At 39.6% G+C, this 27,098-nt stretch overlaps 1 protein-coding gene across 5 annotated transcripts in view; it reads left to right on the forward strand.

Annotated features, from left to right (window-relative positions):
- Positions 1 to 27,098, forward strand: part of BLM (BLM RecQ like helicase) — a 97,066-nt gene that overhangs the window by 44,533 nt on the left and 25,435 nt on the right. For 2 of the 5 annotated variants that reach the window (XM_044761014.2, XM_070494878.1), the window contains exons 6-14: positions 1,059 to 1,191; positions 1,493 to 2,190; positions 3,933 to 4,124; positions 7,215 to 7,333; positions 8,498 to 8,611; positions 10,147 to 10,245; positions 10,454 to 10,602; positions 22,079 to 22,185; positions 24,122 to 24,282. In XM_044761014.2, the coding sequence (XP_044616949.2) occupies positions 1,059 to 1,191; positions 1,493 to 2,190; positions 3,933 to 4,124; positions 7,215 to 7,333; positions 8,498 to 8,611; positions 10,147 to 10,245; positions 10,454 to 10,602; positions 22,079 to 22,185; positions 24,122 to 24,282 (1,772 nt within the window). Of the gene's footprint in view, positions 1 to 1,058; positions 1,192 to 1,492; positions 2,191 to 3,932; positions 4,125 to 7,214; positions 7,334 to 8,497; positions 8,612 to 10,146; positions 10,246 to 10,453; positions 10,603 to 16,004; positions 16,175 to 22,078; positions 22,186 to 24,121; positions 24,283 to 27,098 lie in introns of those variants that run through there. The other 3 variants (XR_011497096.1, XM_070494887.1, XM_070494897.1) reach the window with 3 other exon arrangements.

Here is a 27,098-nt window from a genome sequence, read left to right on the forward strand (position 1 = left end):
CTGACTGCCCTCAGTCTGCATCTTCCCAGTAACTTCATTCTCGTCTCTGAACGTTTTCTTCCCCAGATTTCTGACTGTCTCCTGAGAGGACTCTTTCCTCTGCAGCCTCCCTCAACTGTTTATTTCTCCTTAGGCCCTGGGGCTGGAGTAGGCATCTTCCTTGCTTCCCACTGCTACCCTAGTCCGTTTTTTTTCTTTTCTTCATCTAAAGCCTCACCTCCTTTGACGTTTCCTAGTTATATAGTTTAAACAAAACAGTGTGGAGTGGGCTGGCTGGATTCAGATGTCCATATGTTGTCATCAGGAATTTCTCTCACACCTGCCTTCTCTCTCCTCTCTTCATCCCATCTCTCCCTCTCAGTCCCCCATTTCTTTCTGTCTCTGTTTTCTGCTTTCCCTTGTCTTGGTCTTATTTTCAAGCTGTGTTTTCCTGTCTGGTGGCAGAGATGGCCACCAGTAGACTGTCTAGCTCGTTGAAAAGAGAGATCCTCTTTTCCAATCAGTCAAAAAACTCCCAGACCTAATTCTCATTGAGCTGCCTTACGTCAGATAGCCAGTGAGGGAGTTGGGGAGGGGTGCTCTTCTTACGCGGATACCCAGTGAGGGAGTCGGGGAGGGGTGGTCTCCAAAAAGAAGTCAAGTGCTCTGCTGTCATCACTGAAAGGGAGCCTGGATGCCAGGCAGACCAGAACAACTGGGGCTCTTACCATTCCAAGCCCTTATGATATGCTTGGTGTGGGCATGGTGAGATTTACCCCTGAAATTAGTAAAAAAGAAAAATGATAGTAAATTGATAAACTTTTGTATCTTGCAAGGACCTTGGTTACCCTGAGAGAAATATTAAGAATTAACCTGAAATTAAATGTTAACATAGTTATGAGCTCTCATCATATAGAATAGAGGAAATCTGATTTCAAGTTATTTCACAAGCAGATAATAGGACAATATCTCGATGTTTTTTACCTTGTTTTTAAACTACTTCAAATTTTACATGCATGACTTTCAAATTTTTACCTTTTTTGTTTTCAAAGAAAAATATTAACGTAATTACTTTATAGTTAGACAGATAAGTTTACAGCAGCAGCTTATTCACGTGATGGACCATATCTGTAAATTGGTTGATACGATTCCTGATGCTGAACTGAAAGCTTTGAATTGTGGGAACGAACTGCTTCAGCAGCGCAACATAAGGTATTTTGATTTTTCTACTTCTGGAATATATCTGATTGCATTTCTACCACTCCAAGTCAGAAATGTGCAGGGCAAAATTTCCAGGCATTCTGGCCAGGAAATTGAACAGGATAATTGTCACTATGTTTTAAATTTATTTACTTTTCCAAACTGTTCCTTTAGTACTTATATTCAGATTTTTGAGATTGGGAAAAAGAGGATATATTTTGTCACAATTTGGGATGAAAACTAAAGATGTACTTGTGTGGCCTACATTGTAGACTGCTCTTCTTTAATGTGCTTCTCTGTGTTCTCTCTTCAGAAGGAAACTCCTAGCTGAAGTGGATTTTAACACAAGTGATGCCGGTGTTCTTGGCTCGACGTGGAGAGGCAGGCCTGATTCCCTCGGTAGCCCTGTGGAGGATGTGGCATCTGCCTCCTCGCCTTATGCGTTGCCAAAGGCTGGTTCCTGTCCCACAGAGAATTCTGTTGAGTTCAATTTTCCACACCTTCCCTCAAATTCCATTTCTGCTGGAGAATGTTTACTGACTACTACCCCAGGAAAGACAGGATTCTCAGCCACCACGAAGAATCTCTTTGAAAGACCATTATTCAATTCCCATTTACAGAAGTCTTTTGTAAGCAGCAACTGGGCTGAAACACCAAGGATAGAAAAAAGAAATGAAAGCTCCTATTTTCCAGGAAATGTTCTCACAAGCACTGCTGTGAAAGATCAGAATAAACACACTGCTTCAGTAAATGACTTAGAAAGAGAAATCCAGGCCTCCCGTGAAATCGATAATTTTGACATAGATGACTTTGATGATGATGATGACTGGGAAAATATAGTGCATAATTTAGCAGCCAGCAAATCTTCCACAGCTGCCTATCAACCTGTTAAGGAAGGTGGGCCAGTTAAATCAGTATCAGAAAGAATTTCTTCAGCCAAGACAAACTGTCTTCCAGTGGCATCTACTGCTCAAAATAAAAACTTCTCAGAGTCAATTCAGAATTGCACTGGTAAGTTTAAAATAAATTGAATGCTTCTATTTCATATGAAAACAAAACTGTCCAAAATAGGAATTGTATAAGAACAACCATAGCAAATCATCATTGCCTAAAAACTACATTGTTTCTATGCAGATTTCTGCTGATAATATGAATTACAAATCACAATTTCAAAAGCAAGTTGCTCTTTTGTCTCTGTAGCAGCTGTAGTTTTCTAAAATGTGTAATTATAACCTATTATAGTAAAGCTCTAAAGTCATCACAAATGTGCTTTGCCTTTAAACTAACATTTTTAGTTCCTAAAACAATAAAACTCACGAGGACCAAGTTTTTAATGGTTTAGGGGATAGGTAAAAAGCAAAGCTGAATTTATATGTTAAAAATGTAATGGTGTGTATTTTTAGAATTCTGGATTGATGAGAACTGATCAATTTATAAAGTAGAGAAGCGTGTGTTATGTCTTAAAATATTAAATATAGGGCAGTTTAAGAAAGATGAAGTCAGAAATTTCTTAAATGAATCAAATTATTTCTTTTGGCCTAGAATCCCTTTAACTCATTCAGCAAATACTATTGAGTGCCCACCATGTGCCATGTCCTGTGCCAGGTTCTGGTGGTGGACAGATGCATGATGAGCACTTCTGCCCTATTAGAGCTCACAGTCCAGTGAGAGGAGTTTGGGAGGAGTGAAATTAGGCACTATAAAGGCTGCAGAGAAAAGCCAAAATCAATTTTAAAACCTTACATCAACCTTATAAAGTTATCACAAAGTGTTTTTTAACTGAACAAGTTTATGTGCGTAAAAGTTTTATAAAGTACAGCCCTCCCTATTTTTACCGTTGATGACTTAATGCCACAGAGGTTGTTCTTACAGTTATGCTGTTGACCTTTAAGACAACCATTAGTGGATTTATTTTTGTATCATGTTAGAGTGTGTCACACTTGATGTTCACAATCATCCTTGAGGCTGTGAGTGTTGGGGTTAGAGTAGCTGCCAGGGCTGGCGTGAGCACCTCTTGTTCTCCAAGCTGAACACAGTTGCGACAGTGAGGCTGCAGAGCTCCGGGTGGGTGTGAGACACTATGGAGGAAGAATCAGAGGAAGCCAAGGCGACCGAGCGTCCAGACGCGGTGCCTGGGAAAACTGCGGCACCATCAACAGAGACGGGGGAGTCAGGAGGCAGAGACAGATTTGGAGAAGCGCTGAGGAGGGCTGTTTTAAGATTTTTGAGCTTAAAGTGTTGCTAAGTCCTTCAGGTAGAAATGTCTTGCAGACAGTTGGAGATACATGCGGGACTGGAACTGAGGAGGGTGTCGGCCAGGTCTTAAGAAAGAGATCTAGACGTTCTGTGAACAGAGGTGATGTTTAAAATTAGGGGACTAGGAAAATGCCAAAAAAACATGTCCCAAGAGCCCGGTCCCAAGTGTCTGCAAGACTCCGAAGTTTCAGAGGCGGTGGACGAAGCGCAGCTAAGGAAGGGAGTTTAAATCGCGTGGAAATCTCACCATCGTCTCAAGTCAAGAGCGAGGAGGAAGGAGGGATAATAGTGGGAGTGCTGCAGAAAAATCAAGGAAAATGTGAATTAGGAAGTCTCCTCCGGGGACTCTGACAGTTGGGGAGGAAACCCCAGTAAATGGTTAAAGAAGGAATTTGCTGCAGGGAAACGTAGGCCAGCAATTCTCAGGGCAAAGGGTAAATGCTAAAACTGACTTGTTACATTAATGCTCTGCTTTTTCTTAACATTCATTTTCTTAGTCAAGTCGGCGCAAAATTTAGCATCCGGAAATCTGAAACATGAGCGTTTCCAAAGTCTTAGTTTTCCTCATACAAAAGAAATGATGAAGATTTTTCATAAAAAATTTGGCCTGCATCATTTTAGAACTAATCAGCTAGAGGCCATCAACGCTGCACTGCTTGGTGAAGACTGTTTTATCTTAATGCCCACTGGTATGTATTTTTAGATACGAATTGGCAGGAATCCATTGGCAGATGTGAAATGAGAGCCGTTTAATAGAAATAAAAAGCACACCTACACAGTATCTCTGTCACTTAGGGACCTCCAAGCCTCCCGTGCAGCAGTGAGAACCCTCTGTTCTCATTGTTGACATGATAACGTTTATAGCCCTTGATGATTTTCATCTCACAGCTCATCGTGTTGAGTTGATCTAGCAGTTCTCTTTGGGAATTTTTCTTTTTTCCAGTCCTAACTTAGTCTGGAACATGAACAAAAAAATTACTATCAGAGACAGTGACCTTTTCTGGCAGTTTATTAGGTCCAGTCTGGTGTCACATGAGGGTTAAAATCATCAGCTCTGGGGTGGTGGCCTGAGCTTAAAGCGCAGCTCTTACTCTGGTTAGTGGTATGGCCTTGAACGAGGCACTCCTCTCCCCGAACCTGAGTTCCCTCGTGTGTGCAGGGGGGTAGGACGAGGGCCCTGCTTCACCGTGCGTCATGAGGATTAAATGAAAGCATTTAGCATAGTTCTTTCTTGGCCTCAGTTTTGCGGAGATCCGGGACTTTTTTTTCATTGTGCTATTAAAGTTTATACCAGCTGTTCAGTGATTTATATTCATCCAAGAATATTAAATACGCAGTTAGGATAGGAAACATGAGGGCTTTGGAACTGCAGTACCTGTGTGTAGTCCTCCCTTGCCTTTTACTTGCCTTGTGTTGTGACCTTTGGCAATTAGTTATTGCCATCATTATTAAATAATGTTGACTAGATGCCTGAATTTTTTCAAACTGATTTTAAAATTTAGAAGAGTTTGGTTTAATAATAAGGATTTCAAATTTTGTTAACTTGTTGGTCACTCTGTGTCTTCCATTTCTACCCCAATCCAAAGGTAAAGCTGGAGAGGATCCTGACAGTGATCTAGTCCAGTGATTTTTCAGGGCTTTCCATGGTCCTTTAGGGTTTCAAGGGGGCATTTTGAGGGTCCATCCACTCCAATTTCAACCTCTTGGTTTATATATATATAAAGATTCCAAATAAGGTTTCTTTTAGACAAGAAAATTTTTTGAAAACCACGGATGTAGTATGCATTGCAGGTCATAAAGTTGAGGCGCGGTAAGATTAAGTGGCATGTCTAAATTCATATAGCCTATTGAGTGGTGGAGCAGAAACTAGAACTCAGGTCTCTATTCTTAGCATCCTGCTCTTTCCTTGACATTCACACATATGTGCCAAAACAAAATTTACTTGCCACACCTGCGAAAAAGAAGGAAAGCGATATATAGTTTTAAAAAACAAATAGGGGCTGGCCCCGTGGCCGGGTGGTTAAGTTCGCGCGCTCCACTGCAGGTGGCCCAGTGTTTCGTTGGTTCGAATCCTGGGCGCGGACATGGCACTGCTCATCAAACCACACTGAGGCAGCGTCCCACATGCCACAACTAGAAGGACCCACAATGAAGAACATACAACTATGTACCAGGGGGCTTTGGGGAGAAAAAGGAAAAAAATTAAATCTTTAAAAAAATAAATAAAAATAAAAAACAAATAGAAGTCCTAGAATCTGCCTGGCCTAGCTTCTACCGTGAGCAGATGGGTGACGTTGGAAATGAGGGACTGAGCGTTTTGGTATCATTAGACGTGTACTCACTGTCTGGCCATTTTGAAGTGGAGTTACATGGAGAGAGGTGTTTTTTTGATCTCGAAATTTTCTCTGTATCTTCTGTTGGTACATGCTAAGGTAATTCTACCCTTTTATTTATTTATTTTTTAGGATTTTTTAAAGTTATTTATTTATTTTGAGGAAGATTAGCCCTGAGCTAATACCTTTGCCCATCTTCCTCTACTTTATATGTGGGACGCTTGTCACAGCATGGCTCGCCAAGCAGTGCCATATCTGCACCCAGGATCCAAATCTGCGAACCCCGGGCTGACGAAGCGGAACGTGTGAACTCAACCACTGCGCCACCGGGCTGGGCTCTACCCTTCTTTTATTTTAAAGGAAGATTGAGGATATTACCTTATTTTATTTTATTTTATTTTTTTAAAGATTGGCACCTGAGCTAATATCTGTTGCCAAGCTGTTGGGGTTTTTTTTTCCTTCTTCTTCCCAAAACCCCCCAGTACATAGCTGTATATTCTAGTTTTAGGTCCTTCTGGCTCTGCTATGTGGGATGCCGCCTCAGCATGGCCTGATGAGTGGTGCTAGGCCTGCGCCCAGGATCCGAACTGGCAAAACCCTGGGCCACGGAAGCAGAGTGCGCGAACTTAACCCCTTGGCCACGGGGCTGACCTCAATATTACCTTATTGATAAGAGTTCTGGGAGGGCTGGCCCCGTGGCCGAGTGGTTAAGTTCACGCGCTCCGCTGCAGTGGTCCAGGTTTCACCAATTCGAGTCCTGGGCACAGACACTCATCAAGCCATGCTGAGGCAGGATCCCACATAGCACAACTAGAAGGACCCACAGCTAAGAATATACAACTGTGTACCAGGGGGGCTTTGGGGAGAAAAAAAGGAAAAAAAATAAAATCTTTAAAAAAGAAAGTTCTGGGAGTAAAAGCTCTGATATTCAGTGTTGAAAGGTTCATACTAGTGGTTTAAAAAAATTGAGATCCTAAAAGTGCCTTTTGGATCGTCAAAGAAATATTAAACCATGTTTACTATGGTTTTTAATTTTGTATATTTTATCACAGTTTAACTCTAAAAGTTAAATACTATATAATATAATTATTTTAATCCTAGTATCCTAGCACCCCTTGTACTGCCAGAAATAAAAAGTTTGCTGTATTTGGACTTCCCAAGTAGACTTTTAAAACATTTCCATTCCGTTTAAGTCTCCTGCCTTGAGTGTTGCTTTCACTATCGTTTGTACCTATATAAGATGTCTTAATGATAATTTTTACACATTTAAATTGCCTAAATATTTTGGCTCATTCAAATATGGCAAATTGTTGGCACTGTGGGGAATATCACATGGTATCCTCTTAGTTAATCGTTTTAAACATTATATGTTATTTACTTTATAACTTTTACCTTTATGTTCTCAAGACAGAACCTGATGGATATTTTTTGTCATCTCTCTTTTAGGAGGTGGTAAGAGTTTGTGTTACCAGCTCCCCGCCTGTGTTTCTCCTGGGGTCACTATTGTCATCTCTCCCTTGAGATCACTTATAGTAGATCAAGTCCAAAAGCTGACTTCCTTGGATGTAAGTTAAATTGAAACACTACTAATTATAATAAAAATAGTAAAAAAAAAAAAAAAAAAAAGACTCGAAAGCACTTCTATTTCAGTACTCTGGATAACCTTCTTTATTCATGAGTCCTAAGAATAAAGCACAACATTAAGTTGTACATTTAAGCACATGTCTGAAAATTCTGATACAGATTACCTTCTGTAATTCACTCTTATTCTAAAAGAATGTACTTTAGTAAAAACTTTTAAGCGGTATTTTACTGATGTAAATTTTTTTTAAAGATTTTTTATTTTATTCCTTTTTCTCCCCAAAGCCCCCCGGTACATAGTTGTATATTCTTCGTTGTGGGTCCTTCTAGTTGTGGCATGTGGGACGCTGCCTCAGCGTGGCTCGATGAGCGGTGCCATGTCTGCGCCCAGGATTCGAACCAGCAAAACACTGGGCTGCCTGCAGCGGAGCGCGCGAACTTAACCACTCAGCCACAGGGCCAGCCCCAAATTTTTTTTAATAATATGGAAGGATTTCTTTTTTTTACTCTTGCCAGATCAACATAGTTCTCACTCCTTTATATTTTAAAATGCATACACATGAGTGTGCCCACACACATATGTCCTTCTTCCTCCTGGCTGAGGTTAAGGAACTAGATGAAAGCAGTCTACTCAATCCTGCTGATTGTGATCTTACAGAACTGATTTCAGAGTTAGGAGCCACCATTGCTCAACAAGACCACTGGTTTGATTTTTCTTACAAAGAACGTCTTAGTGCAGTGATGGTAGCCGCTGTTCCACCATCTGTGCTGTTACGCCCCTCTCATTGTTATTACACATTAAAACCCTGAAGATGTATTTATCTAAAAATAAATGTAGCCATACATTAGGATTGGAGTCACTTAGATGCTGAATTTATATTTATTTTACTTACAAATGTGAAAAGTAAAGGAAGTAAGGAGGAAAAAAGAAAAGGAAGTAATAATGGGAAGAGTGTTTTGAGTTAAGCCTAATAAGGGTTTTTTAAAAATATGTACTGATTATTTGTTATTTTTATTATATTGAGATTATATTTCCTGTGACAGATTTGATGAGAGGCTTATAAAAAATTTATAAAATCTAAGGATAAATATAAGCTTAAATCAGATTAATGTGTAAAATTTAAATTGTTCACTACTTTTATACTTAGATTCCAGCTACGTATCTAACAGGTGATAAGACCGACTCAGAAGCTACAAGTATTTACCTTCAATTATCAAAAAAAGACCCAATTATAAAACTTCTATATGTTACTCCAGAGAAGGTTTGTATTTATATCATTATTTTAAAATGTGATAGTAAAGCCCACTAGAATACATATAGTTTTTAAATTTTGACGTTAAAATTTGACATAATTGTACAGGATAGTGCAAAGAATTCCTGTATAACTTTCACCCAGAAACTCCAAATGGTAACATATTACTATGATTTTTTTTATATTTTTCTGGAACATTTTAGAGTAAATTGCAGAGATGATATCCTTTTAATCCTAAATACTTGGCTGTGCATTTCTTAAAAAGAAGGAATTGTCATATAACCTCAGTATGATGATCAACATCGGAAAATGTTCATTGAAAAATACTGTTACTTAATCTATAAATCTTGTTCCAAATCTGCTAGTTGTGCCAATAATGTCCTTCATAGCAAAAGAAAATCTTAGATTTTGCGTTGCACTTATTGTCATGTATCTTTAATGTCCTTTAAACAGTTTCTCTCTCTTTGTCTTTCATGGTTTTGACATTTTTGAAGAGCAAAGGCCAGTTGTGTTGAGGACTGTCTCTCAATTCGAGTTTATTTTATGTTTCCTCATGATTCAATTCGTGTTGTTCATTTTGGCAGGACTGTCACAGAAGTGGTGCTAGGTTCTCACTGCGTCCTGTTGGGAGACATTTAGTGTTGATATGTCCCATTGCTGCCCTGTTAGTTAACTTGGATCACTTGGTTAAGATGGTGTCAGCCAGATTTCTCCACTGTCAAATTACTTGTTTTGGCCTTTGTGATTAGTAGGTATCCTATTGTAGGATACGCTGAGACTGTAAATATCCTGTTACTCATCAGACTTTTACCCATGAGTTTCATTATCCATTGATGATTCTCCAAATCAGTTAATACTATAACAAATGTCAAATGAGGATTCTTCCAATTTAGCTGTAAGAAAGTGCTTTCCCTTTCACCCACGTGTTTATTTATATCAATGTGAAATCATGGTTCTTAATTTATTCAGTGGGTTATAATCAATGATCATTATGTATTTTAATGTTCTAATTGTCCTAGATTTGGCCAGTGGGAGAGCTCCATCAAACTGGCTTCTGTGTCCTTTTGACATGTCTCTGTCAAGATATGGGTGCCACACGTGGTCATTGCTACTTGAGGGTCATTGCTTCTAGTCCCTGTCATAGACAGAGATACAAAATATATTAATAAAAATACAAATATACATGTATGTAGGTATGTATATATTTTTCCTCCAAACAACATGCACACGTGTAACACACATCTGTAACCCTTTTACCACTGTAAACATGTGGTGGCCCTCAGATAGACTGTGGCAGAAAAAAGTTTTAGAACCACTGACCTACTACCTAAACTGTTTGCTGAGTGTGGGTGAGCATTCTAAAATGTCTGATTTGCTATTTTCTATTACTTCTGCTAATTCTTTTCATAGATTGAAATAAGAACCAGTTTTATGTGGAGCTTTTAATACGGCTTAAGTTGCAATGGAACTTAAGAGACAAAATCCTTAAGGTAACATGGTGTTTAAATGTTTTTAAATGTCTAATTAATACATTTCTGGTCTAGGTCTGTGCAAGTAACAGACTGATTACTACTTTGGAGAATCTGTATGAGAGGAAGCTCTTGGCACGTTTTGTTATTGATGAGGCACATTGTGTCAGCCAGGTAAATGCTGTTTTTATGTCTTGAAATACCAAGAAATATATACTACCAGCAGTATATGTATTTTCTGAACTGAAGAGAAAAAAAAATTAGTGAGTTATTCTGCTATTTCACTGAAGAATAAGGTGGTTCTTAATATATTGAGCAGTATTTGCTTTTTACATAAGGAAGATCCAAACAGTCTGAAAAGCAATATTTTTTTTCCAACTAGTGGGGACATGATTTTCGTCAAGATTACAAAAGGATGAATATGCTTCGCCAGAAGTTTCCCTCTGTTCCGGTGATGGCTCTTACTGCCACAGCTAATCCCAGGGTACAGAAGGACATCCTCACTCAGCTGAAGATTCTCAGTCCTCAGGTGTAAGTTCTTGAAAATCATGAATTTTAAAATGCTAGCGCGGAGGTTCTAAGTTGCTGCATATTAGAATTGTACAGAGCTTTAAAAACCCCAATGCCCAGGTACGCCCGAGGCCAGTTAGATCAATTTGGGGGGCTGGGAGCCAGTGTGTTTTAAAGAATCTGGAGTGGTTCCAATATGCAGCAAAGTTTGGGAACCAGAGCCCTAGGGCTTTTCTCCACTTACTGATCTCAAAACTCTACCCCAGCACCTATTTTTGGAAGTAGGGATAAATTGCGTGCTGTGCCTGTTGACCTGGTGTAGTCCCAGTACTGAATCAGCTTTTATTTATCTCATTTGGCTTCCATGTATCCTAGAGTATACTTCATAAAATGAACAGATTACCCTACTTTGTCATTTTCCTTTAAAGTCTCAATTATATCTGCACTATTGAACACAGTCCAGAAACTAACAGCTTTTTTACTTTGTGTTCATCTCAACAGCAAGCAGCTTTCTTGTTGCCACCAAATCCATAATTACTCAGTAACAAAAACTACTGTTAAAAATATCCCCACCTATATAGGTTGTACTGGATTATTTTGTACCTCTCAGTTTGCAGAGAAAGGTGCGTTCTCTGAAAGGTTCATTCACTCCGCAAATGTTTATTTAGCATCTGTTGTGTACCAAGGTTAAAATACTTTTTTCTTCTAATTTATTAGTGTGTGCTTTGAGTTTGTGGATTGTCTGAAGGAGTGATGACTGATAGTTGAGGATGGATTTTTAAAGCACAGCTTTTATTCATTTGGAAATAAAGACCATAAGCTGGCTCTATAAATACGATAATCAGTAAAAACAACAACGGCATCTCAGCGGGTTATGAGGAGAACTGAAAGTTCCGCCTGAAGGACATGAGGGGTCATGAGATTAAGATAGCTACAAAGACCTCTGCAGATTAGACTGGCATTCTTGAGCACAAGAATTTGAGAGTCCTCAGAATTTTGTGTGTGATGACAAAATCTGGAAGGGGATATTTTAATTTAATCTCACTTTCAGAGGGGTGTTTGTATAAAATTTGGGGGAAAAAAGATATGTGGCTTCCATAATTGATATACATTAAAACATTACATTTAAGATGTCATATCAGGGGCGGCCCCAGGGCCGAGTGGTTAAGTTCGAAGGCACTGCTTCGGTGGCCCCGGTCTTTGCGGTTCGGATCCTGGGCACGGACTTGGTACCACCCATCAGGCCATGCTGAGGCGGCATCCCACATAGCACAACCAGAAGGACCCACAACTGAAAATACACAACTATGTACCAGGAGGGCTTTGGGGAGAAGAAGAAGAAAAGAAAAAAATAGATTGGCAACAGATGTTAGCTCAGGTGCCAATCTTTAAAAGAAAAAAAAAGATGTCATATTATACTTTAGGTTCTAGTGAATAGCCTATCTGCTAGAAATTTGCTTCTACAAGTACTACATTGATCTACGAAAGGTTTTCTTTTTTTTTTCTTTACTAGGCACTTAACCGCTGTGCCACCAGGCTGGCCCCCGCTGTTCTTTTAGATCAATAATATTAATTACCAAATGCTCATAGTTAAAAGAAATGATATAAATTCAATTCAGCTTTTGAATAACTTTTTGTCAGTATAGAATTGGTGATTTTTGTTTGAGTAAACACTGCACATGTATATTTAGAGACAGACGCCTATAATATCTTTTCCTAGTAGTTGGAGGAGCTCTGCCTGGAAAATCAATAGATTGTACGTTTCCTGAGTCTAGCATGTGGTACCCTGTGCAGAACTGGTGCTCAGTAAGAATGAATAAATGTGGGGCTGGCCCTGTATCCGAGTGGTTAGGGTCTCGCACTCCACTTCAGCAGCCTGGGGTTTCACTGGTTCGGATCCCAGGCACAGACATGGCACCGCTCATCAGGCCATGCTAGGGCAGCGTCCCACATAGCACACCAGAGGCGCTCAGAGCTAGAATATACAACTATGCACTGGGGGGCTTTAGGGAGAAGAGAAAGAAGAAGAAGAAAAGAAAAGTAAAAGATGGCAACAGTTGTTAGCTCAGGTGCCAATCTTTAAAAGATAAAGAAAAAAATTTCTTTTAATTCCCATTTAAAAAAACTAAAAAGAAAAAAATGAACGAATGAAACATATGGAGGAATTTTGGTAAATGAGGATAAAATATGAAAATTTGGTTGGGGCCAGCCCCGTGGCCGAGTGGTTAAGTTCTCACGCTCCACTGCAGCAGCCCAGGGTTTCATCGGTTCAAATCCTGGGCGTGGACATTGCACCACTTATCAAGCCATGCTGAGTCGGTGTCCCACATGCCACAACTAGAAGGACCCACAACTAAGAATATACAACTATGTACTGGGGGGCTTTGGGGAGAAAAAGGAAAAAACTAAAATCTTTAAAAAAAAAAAAAAAAAAGAAAATGTGGGCAAGTCTGTTGGCTCTTTGGTATATTTGGTCCTTTACCTGGGAGGATTTAAATACCTTACTGAGAGTAAAAGATTTTAATGAACACTTTCTGCTACATTGTTTCTTGGTCTTTTCTGCCAGTAGACCCCTCGTTTGGGTTAAAGGCACCCGGCTGCTCTGTCTCGTGGCCCCATGAAGGCAGGTGTCCCTGGGTAGGAGCCGTGACCCGTGTTCCTCTCCTCCTGCCCGTCTGTGATAACCTTCTTCCTCTTTGAGAAATACAAGGATGGATAACAAAATAGACTTCATTCCTTTTCCTCAGGACCTTAAAATATGAACGGAGAAAAAGAAAAGAAACAGATACATAGACAGTTAACTATAACACAACAATAAAAGTAGCTAGCACTTACATATCTACCTACACAGTGTGCCAGGCACCATTCCTGGCGTTTGTGTGTGTTATTTATCCACACACAAGTCTTATGAGGTAGGTACTCCTATTTCCCTCACTTTATAGATGAGGAAATTGAAGCACAGACAAATAACACGCACAAGGTCATATATCTAGCAGGTGTTGGAGTAAGAACTTAAACCCAAACAGTCTGGTTTCAGAAGCCTTTAAATACTACACCAAATTTCAGAATGAAGTGAGTGGTGATCAGAGGCGTAGATTATGACTGCCGAAACTCAGGAAAGCAGGATTCACTGTAACCCAAAGTAACAACTCGCTGCATGAGGAGGGGTCAGATGGGGTTTTATAAAGGAAGCTGGCTTTGTAGAATGGATGGTCACCTGTAACTGAAATATAGCTGTACTGAAATATAATTTACATACCATAAAATTCACCTATCTAAAGTATACAATTCTATGATTTTTCTTTTTAGTTTATTCACAGGGTTTTGCAACCCCACCACTATCTAATTTTAAAACATTTTTATCTCCCTTAAAAAGAAACTCCAGGGGCCGGCCCTGTGAGGTAGTGGTTAAGTTCGACACACTCTGCTTTGGTGGCCTGGGTTCATGTATTTGCATCCCAGCTGTGGACCTACACCACTTGTCAGCCATGCTGTGGCAGCAACCCACATATAAAGTGGAAGAAGTTGGGCACAGATGTTAGCTCAGGGCTAATCTTCCTCAGCCAAAAAAAAAAAGAAGAAGAAAGAAAGAAACTCTGTTCCTATCAGCAGTCAGTTCCCACTATCCCCCATACTCCCAGCCCTAGGCAACCATTAGTCCACTTTCTGTCTCTCTAGATTTTTGCCTATTCTGGACATTTCATATAAATAGAACCATACAACATGTGGCCTTTTGTGACTGGCCTCTTTCACTTAGCCTAATATTTTCAAGTTTGTGTTGTAGCGTGCATCACTACTTCATTCTTTTTTATTGCCCAGTAGTAATCCATTGTGTGGATACTCTACATTTTAGTTATCCATTCATCATGTGGTGGATATTCGAATTATTTCTATTTTTTGGCGATTGTGAATAATGCAGCTGTGAGCATCTGTGTGCAAGTTGTCGTGTGGACATGTGTGTTCGTTTTTCTTAGGCCTATACCTAGGATGGGCAGTCATATGGTAACTCTGTGTCTAACCTTGCGAAGAACTGCCAGATTGTTTTCCAAAGCAGCTGCACCATTTCATAGTACCTTAGCCGTGTATGAGGGTGGCACTCTCTACACATCCACACCAAAACTTGTTACTGCCTGTGTTTTGGTTATACCCATCCTAATGGGGGTGAAGTGGTAGATGAAGGGAATTTTAACAGGCAGAGTGAGAGTTCAGGTCTGAAGTTTCTGGCATGATGGTACAGGTCAGGCCCAGGGAATAGTGAACAATCTGTAGGATAAGTGGAGAAACAGAGAAGGGAGGACCCTTGGAAGGTGGCTTGAGGCCAGATCCTGGAAGGTCTTGCATATTGTGATGGTAAAGTGTTTGGACTTGGTGCTGTGGGCATGTTGCCCTGGGAAGTGGCTAGATCTGGACTGTTTGCTAGAGTGATAACCCTGGCAGTGGGATAGAAGGTGGGGCGAGGAACAAGAGAGTAGAGGCAGGCTAGCCCTTTAGGGACCCTGGTGCAGTCATCAAGGAGAGAGATGGTGGTGGTGGCAGTAGCAGAAGAGGAAGGAGGGGACAGAGTCAAGAGAGAGGGCAGAGTGAATCAGCAAGACCGGCAGCTGTGACAGGCTGCTACAGGTGGACGGAGGGGAAGTTTATTCTAGCTCTGGCACAGGTGACTGGGACCGTGGACCATGACTGGAAATGCAGGGGCGAAGAAGGGTGGGATGGGGTGGGGATGGGTAATGAATTTGGTTTTATATCTGTCATGTTCGGGACGTTGAGGGATGAATGGAGATAGCCAAGAGAGGGATCTTTACCCTTTCTTTGGTCGCATGTGCCTTCTAAAAGAATTTTGGAAAACTGTACCACTTATACATTTTTAACCTGACACCTAAAATTTTTCAGCATGAGTTTAAATAAAGAGAATGTGGTCTGTTGTAAATATCAACATTTTAAAACAAAATTGTTACCTAACCATTTTAAACATATCTAGTAGAATATAATATAACAGGAATTCTGTACCTACTATCATCTACTTAGAAAACACATTAAAAAATGTAAACTCTTTAACAGATATATTGCATTTTCTCTTTCTCTCTTTGAGCTCATATTTCTCTTTTAGTTTCTCAGTGGAATTTTATCCTAAAGTAATATATTTTTATGCTTGAAGTCTTGTTTCTTACTCTATCATACTTATCTACAAGGAAAATATGTGTATAAATTAAAAATTGTTTTTTAATTTCCTATATTTTTTTCTAGATTGACTCATTATAGTCAGTAGTACATAACTGATTAGAATAGCTTAAATATATTTTACAAATAATTCTTAAGCATAAATTTTGAGTGGGAATGTGAAACGTAATGAGATCGGACTTTTTTTCATTTGGTTCACACATCTCTGGATAAATTGAGTTGGCTCGTGTTTCTTATTTTTACAGATGTAGTCACTGAGAAGCATCACTCACCTAAACACATAGGTGAGGATGGAAGGCATTTTATTGTAGCAGGAACACTCAGTTATTTGAATTTCTTCTGACGCGTATCCCAAAATAACATAGTGATCTGTCATCAAAAATTATTTTTAATGATCTGTCAGCTGACAACTCAGGTAGGTCCTCCAAATTTTGTGGAAAGCAAAGAATTGGAAACCGTTTAACTGGCAAAATAAGTCAGATCATTAGTTATTCGCTTTACTTTTTCTGGGAAATATGCCCTAAAAAAAGCTTTACCAAAATTTATCTAGTGACTATTAAATATTCGTGTTACTTTTTCAGTTGAATGAATCTTATATCCAACATATTTGGAAGAGTTGGGGAAATCAAAATACTATTAGTTTCACTATCCTTTTCCTAAGGTATTTTGGGCATATGTTTTTATTGTGTGATATGCTTTTAAATAATAATTTTGTCAAAACTTTGTGGCTGCAGATTAGCTCTTTCAGATAATGGAAAATGACTACCATATATCCCAATTGGCAAAGCCAGTTTTCACTGCCAAACCAATCAGCCAAATTAGATTAATTTTCTTATATAAAAAATTTCTGACTTCATTTTTCAATTCACATAAACTATTTAGTACATATCCCCATGGCAACTATCTCAGTTCCAAAAGCAACAAGAGCTGAGCACAAACTGATTCCATTTCCTGACACATCACTTAAAATGACATGAGTTTGACACTCTGGACCTAATAATATTTACCATGTTAATGACCACATCTACTCTCTTAGTGAAGATACAATGGGATCCAAAGCTTTTTTTAAACACTAAAATCTTTATTGAGATATAATTGACACACCATAAAATTCACCCATTTAAAGGTTAGAATTTAGTGATTTTTTAGTATTTTCACAGAGTTATGCAGCCATCCCCCAAATCTAAGTTTAGAACATTTTCATTACACTCAAAGAAACCTGGTGCTCATTAGCACTCCCTCCCCATTCTCCCCCTCTCATTTGAGCCCATATTCTTTCACTTAGCTGATTTTCATGGGTCATCCATGTTTAGCATATATCAGTACTTCGTTCCTTTTTATGGCTGAATAACCTTCTATTGCATGGGCATTCCACATTTTATTTATCCATTCATCAGTTGATGGGAACTGTCTCCAACTAGAATATTTGGTAATTCCAAACATCCCGTCTTCTAGCAGGCCACGTAAGATTTGTTGTATGTAATAAACTAAAAGGGACTATTAACTTTTTCATGATAAATTGTGTGAATATTGCTTTTAGTTAGTGACCTATCTGCTGGTGTTTGTCAGTCCGTTTGTGGTAGAGATGGTTTTAATTGGATTTGAGATCTACAACTTTATGTGCTAATCTCATGTCATTTTAATATTTTTAGTAAAAGTAATTTGCTTGAGGGGCTGCCCCATGGCAGAGTGGTTAAGTTTGTGTGTTCCACTTCGATGGCCCAGGGTTTCACCAGTTCAGATCCTGGGCACAGACCTTGCACCACTCATCAAGCCATGCTGAGGCAACATCCCAAATACCACAATTAGAAGGACCCAAAACTAAAATATACAACTTTGTACTGGGGGCTTTGGGGATAAGAAGGAAAAATAAAATCTAAAGTAATAATAATTTGACTAAATTAGTAAACATTTCTAAGGTTTTTGTTGTTGTTGTTGTTGTTTTTAAAGATTGGCACCTGGTAGGGCTGGCCCTGTGGCCAAGTGGTTAAGTTCATGTGCTCTGCTTCATCAGCCCGGGGTTTTGCTGGTTCAGATCCTGGGCACGGACATGGTACCACTCATCAGGCCGTGCTGAGGTGGCATCCCACATGCCACAACTAGAAGGACCCACAGCTAAAAAAAAAATATTGCAACTATGTACTGGGGGGATTTGGGGAGAAAAAGCAGGAAAAAAAAAAAAGATTGGCACCTGAGCTAACATCTGTTGCCAATCTTTTTTTTTTTTTTCTCCCCTTCTTCTTCTCCCGAAAGCCCCCCAGTACATAGTTGTAGATTCTAGTTGTGAGTGCCTCTGGTTGTGCTATGTGGGACACCACCTCAGCGTGGCCTGATGAGCAGTGCCGTGTCAATGCCTGGGATCTGAACCAGCGAAACCCCAGGCCACCGAAGTGGAGCACGAAAACTTTAACCACTCGGCCACAGGGCCAGCCCCTCTAAGTTTTCTCAATTAAGTCACAAATCAAAAAATGACTCAGATTATATGCCAGATGTTTTTAATAACAGCTTTTTGAGATACAGTCCACATACCATACAATTCCCCTATTTAAAGTACACAATTCAGTGGTTTTTAGTATAGAGTTATCCGAACATCACCACAATCAATTTTAGAACATTTTCATCACTCTCCCAAAAAAACCCATACCCATTAGTATTCAGTCACCCTGTCCCCTCACAATCCCCCCCCAGCCCTAGGCAACCACTAATCTACCTTCTGTCTATAGATGTGCCTATTCTGGGTACCCCGTATTAACGAAGTAATCTGATATCTGGTCTTCTGTGACCTGCTTCTTTCACTTAGCATATTATTTTCAGGGTTTATTGCTGCATAATGTTTCATTGTATGGGTATACCACATTTTATTTACCCATTGATGAATATTGGGGATGTTTCCATTAGGGGCTATGAATAATGCCGCTGTGAACATTCATATAAAAGTTGTTGTGTGGGCCTATGTTCTCATCTCTCTTGGGTATATACCCAGGAGTGGAGTTGCTGGATCGTACAGTAACTCTGTGTTTAACCTTTTGAAAAACTGCCAGGCTGTTTTTCAAAGTGCTACACCATTTTACATTCCCACCAGCAGTGTGGTGGGTTCTGATTCCACTAGCACTTACTGTTGTTTCTCTTTTTTGACCCAAAGCTTTTTTTTAGATGCATAAACCATTGTTCTGAAATTAAAGTGTAGTGTAGAATGTGTGAGAAAGCACTAAGGCCATTCTTGTTTATAGTCATTTCAGCATTCCTCTTGGTGGGGAGACCCATGCACCATACCCGACTTAAGCCCAAATCACTCAAATCAGCTTTGAGATTGTCTGCATCATTTGTGTTTGTGGGCGATTCTTTTTATGCCATAATTTTTGTCAGAACTCAAGTTTTCCTTTGCTGTGGCTGTGATTGTAAATAATTAATTGAGAATGACCAAAATAGTCCTTGGATATATCAGTCTTTTATCTACTGCCTTTTGCCAAAATCTGCTATACATTCTTCTGCCATTTCATGTACTAAGAAAGAACTCTGAGTGTTTTGTGCATATAAATGACATCAGAAGAGGGATAATTTCCAAGTGCTCTAACAGGAGTCACACAAGACTCTAGAGTAGTGTGATCTGTGCCGGTCGTCAGTGATGAAAGAAGTGACACCATAGGGTGAAAGCCATCTTCACTCCCACCACCTTACTCTCCGCATACTGAAATCAGAACATCTCACTAAGGGCTCAAATGCTTCAGTCCTGCTGTTACACTTTACTCCTAACGGAAATATGTAAAACACTTGAAGACATGAAGTCCTACCAAGGGTTTCTGATACTTTGATTAAAGAAAGTTCACCGACACCCATCCCGTATTTCAGTTTGTTTTATTTGGTGTCCTGGTGGTCTTTACATCTGGGACAATGCACAGTAGTAGAGTTCAGAATGGGTGAAAAGCGGGGTTGGTTTCTTTGTTTGTAGAAGGTGAGAGGACGATTGTAGAAAGTAAAAGTGGGGCAGGAGTAACCAGCAGGATGTCTTGACTGCAGGCACATTTTCAGATCAGTCTGAGGAAGACGTACATGTGGAAATGGAGGATCTAGAAATTTCTTTAAAATTGTCTTTGCTCACGTCCCCTTAGAAGGTCTTTGTGAATCCTAGAGGTATGCATACCCCAATTTTAGACCACCGATCTAAAAAGAAGTTGGACTGTGGCTGAGAGCTCTGAAGAGTCTAAACTGGGGTCAAAGTTGGGACTCGTGGGATGATATTTGGGTGCTGTTCAAAGCAATGAGAGTGAGGTCCCTGGAGAAGATAACATAGGGGAAGAAGAGAAGAGCCGAGCACTTCCGGGGTGATTCTCACTTAAGGAGTAAGCAAAGGAAGATGAGGAGGAGATGAAGAAAGCAGAGAGGCAAGGGGAGAAGCCCCAGGGGGATATAAACTTGTGAGAGCCGATAGGCCTTCGGGACGGACAGCTGGCACGGTGGGGTGGGTGGCAGAGAGGGCGGAGAGAGGGAGGTCTGAAAAAGACCAGCGAGTGCCAAACATAGGTGGGAGGTTGCCACTGCCTCTAAGGAGGCCTTATCTGTAGCAGTCCCTTCAGCAACACAGCTGCCCTCGCTCCACACGTGAGTCATGTGGAGGATGTGAGGCGTCCTCTAGTCCTAAAACTAAACAACGTTATCCTACCGCTGGCAACAAAACCTGAGCCCATCTAGCTTGGGTCTAGGTGCAAAGACAGAAATCCAGTGGTTTTATTCCCCTTGTTTCTTCCCTCTGATCCCCCACCCCCACCCCCCATGTGCTGGTGACCTCCTCACCACAGCTTTTTGCAGTTTATGGTGTCTCTCTTTCCTTCCATCAGCCCAGGTACTGAGATGTCTTTGTGCTCTCATTTGTTCTACAGTGTTCTCTCTCCTCCCTTTGGAGACATTGGAACCTGGGGCCATGGAGGGTCCCTGCAGGGCCAAGGACCTATAATAATTCCCTCACCTTTCTTTAGTTTTAAAAGCTTTGAAAAAATAATTTTGGTAGAATAATAATGGCACAAGCTAGAATGGAAGTGATGAGAATTGAAATTGGATGTATGGTTAGTTGGTTAGGAGTGTGTCTTCTGAGAAGCTTCGCATTGGAGGGACAGAGGCAGGATGCCAGCTTCAGTGGAGTGTAGGGTCAGAAGAAGCTTTTATTATCCTTAGGATTGGCGGTCCTAGAATGTATTCGGAGGCAAAAGGGACGAATTCACAGAAGAGAGTGAAATACAGGAGAGGAGATAAGGGAGAGGAAGACCCTGCTAGGGAAGTGGGAAGGAGGAGGTGGGATGCCTAGAGCAGAAGGCCAGAGAAGGGAAGGGCGTGTCATCCCAGAGCCAGCCACGTTCCCTTTGCGGCTCAGAGCAAGAGGTTCATGATGGTCCTTGATCTGATGTGCTTTAGCTCCTTCTGCTGCCCTGCAGTCAGCTCTCTATGTGCACATCAAAATTTGAGAACATTGGTGGCCTAAAAGTGTGTATGTTTCCTCTATGATTCTCTTAATCTTTTAAATAATGTTTTAGCCATCTCTGCTTTGTTTTTTCCTGCTTTTTCTCCCCAAATCCCCTCCAGTATATAGTTGTATATTTTAGTTGTGGGTCCTTCTGTTGTGGCATGTGGGACACCGCCTCAGCATGGCCTGACAAGCGGTGCCATGTCCTCACCCAGGATCCGAAGCAGCGAAACCCTGAGCCACCGAAGCAGAGCGTGAGAACTTAACCGCTCAGCCGCCGGGCCAGCCCCAGCCATCTCTGCTTTTAATCAACCTCCTCTTGGAGACTGGGCTCCTGACTTACCTGTCATTTTAACATGTTCTCTACAGTCCTTCAAAATTTTTGTCATCTAGTCCCACCGATATTTCCTCCTTATGACCTTTTTTTTTTTTTTTTGAGGAAGATTAGCCCTGAGCTAACTACTGCCAGTCCTCCTCTTTTTTGCTGAGGAAGACTGGCCCTGAGCTAACATCCGTGCCCATCTTCCTCTACTTTATATGTGGGATGCCTACCACAGCACGGTGTGCCAAGCAGTGCCCTGTCCACACCCGGCATTCGAACCAGCGAACTCTGGGCTGCCGAGAAGCGGAATGTGCAAACTTAACCGCTGCACCACCAGGCCAGCCCCTGACCACTCTTTTCTTTAATCCTTAACCTAAGTTCCATTTCAGTGTTGTGTTATGTAAGCTGCCACTAACAGTACTCAATTTAAGACAAATTGATATGTAGGTTTGCATTGTGGAAAATCAGTATTTAATTTTTGAAGATGTCTAAAACTATATTTTCTCACAATAACAAAATTTTATGTTTGGGACTTCTTTTAGGTTTAGCATGAGCTTTAACAGACATAACCTGAAGTACTATGTATTACCGAAAAAGCCTAAAAAGGTGGCATTTGATTGCTTAGAATGGATCAGAAAGCATCACCCACGTGAGTACAGCCATGTGGTAAATTATGTCTAGAAGTAATAAATAAATGTCTTTTTAGTACCACAATATGATATACATGTAATTGCATATTAAACATTTCTTTTCTCATTATGATAGCACTAACTTGCTATTTATAGAGCAGAATATTGCAACTATCTCAATTCTGGAAATTGTAAAACCTCATTTGGTTTGATAACAGTAAACCTAACAGAAAATGTGTTAAATACTCCTTCCTACACACCTGCATTATAATTCATGGTTTCAATGTCTTTCCTTTGCCTTCTGTCAGTTTTTGAATTATACAGCTCTTTGTTTTAGTGCTTTGTCCCAAGTGTGTCTGCTTTTGTTATATTAACTGAAACGAGATTCTGAAATTCATAGCAGTTTTCCATGTAACCCCTTTTCCACCTTTCCACAGAGAATTTTTTTGTAAATATCTCTATTTCATTTTTTAAAAATTAGTATACATATTTATTTGAACAAATCAAACAGTACAGAGATAGACTGAGAAAAGGTCAGTGATTTCCCTTTCCAGCCCCTGCTCTCCTAGGCTAATAGAAATAGTTTAGTCTGCATATCTATACCTGTGGCCACAGAGAGATGACTTTTCCTTTAATACCTTTTATTTTCTGATTTTAAAAACAACAATAAATATAATGCATGCTCATTGAAGAAATTTAGAAAGCAACAAAATGAATAAAGAAGCAAAAATCAAAACCCGTTCCAACACAAGTCACTGTTAGCATTTTGGTTTATTTCCTTCCAATAATTTTTGTATGCATTTTTCTTTTTTTTTCCCCCTAAAGATTAGCACCTGAGCTAACATCTGTTGCCAGTCTTTTTTTTTTTTTCCCCTCCATCTCCCCCAAACTCCCCAGCACTTAGTTGTATATTCTAGTTATGGGTCCTTCTGGTTGTGCTGTGTGAGATACCACTTCAGCATTGCTTGATGAGCAGTGCCGTGTCTGCTCCCAGGATCCAAATGGGCAAAACCCTGGGCTGCCGAAGCAGAGCACAAACTTAACCACTCAGCCACGGGGCTGGCCCCTGTATGCATTTTTCTTTCTGTGATCATACTATACATACAGTGTTTCTACCTTCAACCTGTTTTATATCTTGAGTATTTTCCCTTGTCTGTTTAAAAACTTAGAAAACACTTAATTGTTACAGTATATCTTATTTCATAATTTCCTTTCTTAAATATTCTAATGTTGGCCATCAAAATTTTTCTAATTTTTTGTGGCGGTAGGGAGACCTCCCCCATGACCAAGTGGTTAAAATTCCTCACACTCCACTTCAGTGACCTGGGTTCATGGGTTCGGGTTCTGGGTGCAGACCTGCTTCACTTACCAGCCATGCTGTAGTGGTGTCCCACATAAAAAAAAAAAAAAAAAAGCAGGATTGGCACAGATGTTAGCTCAGGGCTAATCTTCCTCAAATGAAAAAAGAGGAGGATTGGAAATGGATATTGGCTCAGGGCAAATCTTCCTCAGCAAAAAAAAAAAATCTTAATTTTTAAAATTATAAAGCTTTTTGTGTAAGTCCTGTATCACTTTAATTCTTAGATTAATTTCCTAGAAGAAAAGTGAGTCAAAAGATATAAGCATTTCTAAGACTCTTGATACCTATTGCCACATGCTTTCTACAAAGTTGGTGTAAGGGTGCCTTTCCATTTTATAACCAGTGTGAAATAGAGCCCAGGGTTCATCCAGGTCCATCTAAGAAGTCGTTCGGAGTGACAGGTTTAAAGGTCAAATCTCGTCATTTCCAGTACACGTGAATTCCTTGCTTGAATTACTCTGTCTTTGTGATCTCCCTCTACTATAAGAAAACGATGGAGATCTGTTTATGGTTCATATACTTCTAACAACATAATATAAATTGTGTTGTTATTTTGAAAGTCTTCATTTCTCAATACTGTTTTGGTTTCTTGGCAGATGACTCAGGGATAATTTACTGCCTCTCCAGGCGAGAATGTGACACAATGGCTGACACATTACAGAAGGATGGTCTCGCTGCTCTTGCTTATCATGCTGGCCTCAGTGACTCTGCCAGAGACGCAGTACAGCACAAGTGGATTAATCAGGATGGATGCCAGGTAACACTTTTTTAAAATTTTTTTTTATTGAGGTCATAATAGTTTATAATAGGTAACACTTTTAAAAATAAACGAAGGAAACAATCTGTTATAGTATATATGCAAACTTGCACATGTGGAGTGCAAATTGTTTTTACTTTAAAGGTAGTAAACATCAAAATAAGACTGAAATTTAAAAAAATCGTTTTTGAGACTTCTAAAGTTGCTTTTTATTTCTTAAATCAAAAAAAAGTTTTATTGAGATATAATTCACGTAGCATAAAATTCACTCTTTCAGTGTTTACAGGTCAGTGGTTTTTAGTATATTCACAAGATTGTGCAGCCATTACCACTAATTCCAGAATATTGCATCATCCCAAAAAGAAACCCCATACCCATCAGCAGTCATTCAAACCCCCTAGTCCCTGGCAACCACTAATCCACTAACCACTACTAATCTGTCTCAGATTTTCCTGTTCTGAACATTTCATATAAATGGAATCATACAAGATGTGCTCTTTACCACTGATTTCTTTTACTTAGCATGATGTTCTCAAGGTTTATCCACGTTGTAGCATGTATCAGTACTTCATCCCTTCCTGTGGCCAAATAATATTTCACTATATGGATGTACCAGTTTGTTAGCCAGTCATCAGCTGGTAGACATTTGGGTTGTATCCATTTTTTGGTTATTGTGAATAATGCTTCTGTGAACATTTGTGTACAAGTTTTTGTGTGGACAGGAGTTTTTACTTCTCATGGGTAGATAGCTAGGAGTGAAACTGCTGAGTCATATGGCGACTCTGTTTAACTTTTTGAGGAACTGCCAAACTGTTTTTCAAAGGAGCTATAGAATTTTATATTCCCACCAACAACGTATATGCTTCCAATGTTTCTGCCTCCTCATCAACACTTGTTATTGTCTACCTTTTTACTGTATCCATCCTAGTGGATATAGAGTATCTCATGTGATTTCGATTTGCATTTTCCTGATAACTAATGATGTTGAGCATCTATTTCTGAGATGACAAATTTTAGAGTGGATCAAGAGGGAAGCTGAGAACGCTCTAGGCGTCCCATACTGTGGCAGACGCTGGACTTGGATAGATCCCTCTAAACGCAAGGATGAACTTGAGGAAAATGACTAATTTTTTTTTTATAGCCTATGAAGTTCTCAGCTCGTGAAAAAAGAAATTATTACCCTGAAGATTCAGAGGAAAAATGTCTCTCAAAGTTATTTTCTAAAAATGGAAAATGAAAGAAAATCTTAGAAGATATCAGCCTGATATCCTCAGAAGGATGGAAGAGGACTTATGTGAACTAAAAACATTTGCCATAAGAAGATCACAGGCTGAGATGAAGAAAGAAATATAAATGCAGTTTATGCAAATAAGAAAATGCAAGAAAAGTAAAACAAATAGCAGAATTATGTATCAAGATACAAATGGTCCAACTCAATGCAGACATTGAATCAGACGTAGTGAATAACTTGAGAATGCAAGGGGAAAAAAACATGAAAATGGAGGGGAAAAGCGAAAATATTTGTTGGGGACAGGGAATAGGGAGTCAGCCTAAGAATAATAAATGTCCCCAAGAAAGAAATCAGGATTATGTAGCTACAGTATTAGGATATACACCTGAAAGTTATATTATGTTATAATCCAATGTTACTGCAATAAAAAATAAAGTAGATGCAGTAGTCACATGTATTATAAATAAATACATAACAAATGTATAGGAAATTTAGAAGCATCATCTTAGAATCACTGGGGGAAACTTACGTGTAGATGTAGTTAGCACTTTGTTTGATTTACGAAGCTAAAAGGAATAAGATAAAGAAATAAGTCACTCTGCAAAGAACAAAAATAGGCCTGTCTGAGGCTATTTCACTAACCTGAAAAAGAGGAGCAGACTGTCCTAAGAATCGGAAGAGGGGAGACTGGGACTGAAGAATTGTGTACCCAGCTTGTTGTCCTGTGTGTTGAAAACAGAAAGGCATTCTCAGATGTGTAAAAATTCAGAGAATGTATCACTGATTTATCATCCATGAAATAATTACAGATGTCAGTCTTCCCAAATTAATTTATATGTTTAATCAAAATTCAGCTGTTTTTTTTCCTTTAATAAACTTTTTCTAAAGTTCACCCAGAAGAATATTCAAGTGAAAATAACCAAAAGAATTTGGCAAGAAAATAACACATGAACACTGGCTTTGCAATACATTATAAAAGATCAATGAAACAGAACTCCAGAAATAGACTAGAAAACATGTAAAAACAATCTATGAAAAGGAAGGCATTAAAAATTATGGAGCCAGCCCTCTGGCCGAGTGGTTAAGTTCACTGGCTCTGCTTCGGTGGCCCAGGGTTTCACCAGTTCGAATCCTGGGCGAGGATCTAGCACCGCTCATCAAGCCATGCTGAGGCGGTGTCCCACGTGGCATGACTAGAAGGACCCACAGCTAGAGTATACAACTATGTACTGGGGGGCTTTGGGGAGAAAAAGAAGAACAAAAAAAATTAGGAAGGGGAGGTTATTCAGCCAGTGGTACTGGTTGCCTAATGGGGGAAATCATTTTGGATCCTCATATCAAAATTAATTACAGGTATACAAAGCTATTGGTGTTTTAAAAGGTATGAACTCTGAGTGGAAGAGAACTGAAGCTTAAAAACAGCCCAAAAGGAAGTAATTGCTAGAAATGACTAAAAACCAAAACAACTAAACACTTCTATTTTGATAAATAAAATTAAAAGACAACAGCAAACTAGGAAATGCATCTCTAGCAAATAAAACATGGTGAAGAGCTTGTGAAAATTTGAAGAAAAACATGAGTCTCA

The sequence above is a fragment of the Equus asinus genome, chromosome 2, assembly GCF_041296235.1.
Source record: "Equus asinus isolate D_3611 breed Donkey chromosome 2, EquAss-T2T_v2, whole genome shotgun sequence".
Lineage (NCBI taxonomy): Eukaryota > Metazoa > Chordata > Mammalia > Perissodactyla > Equidae > Equus > Equus asinus.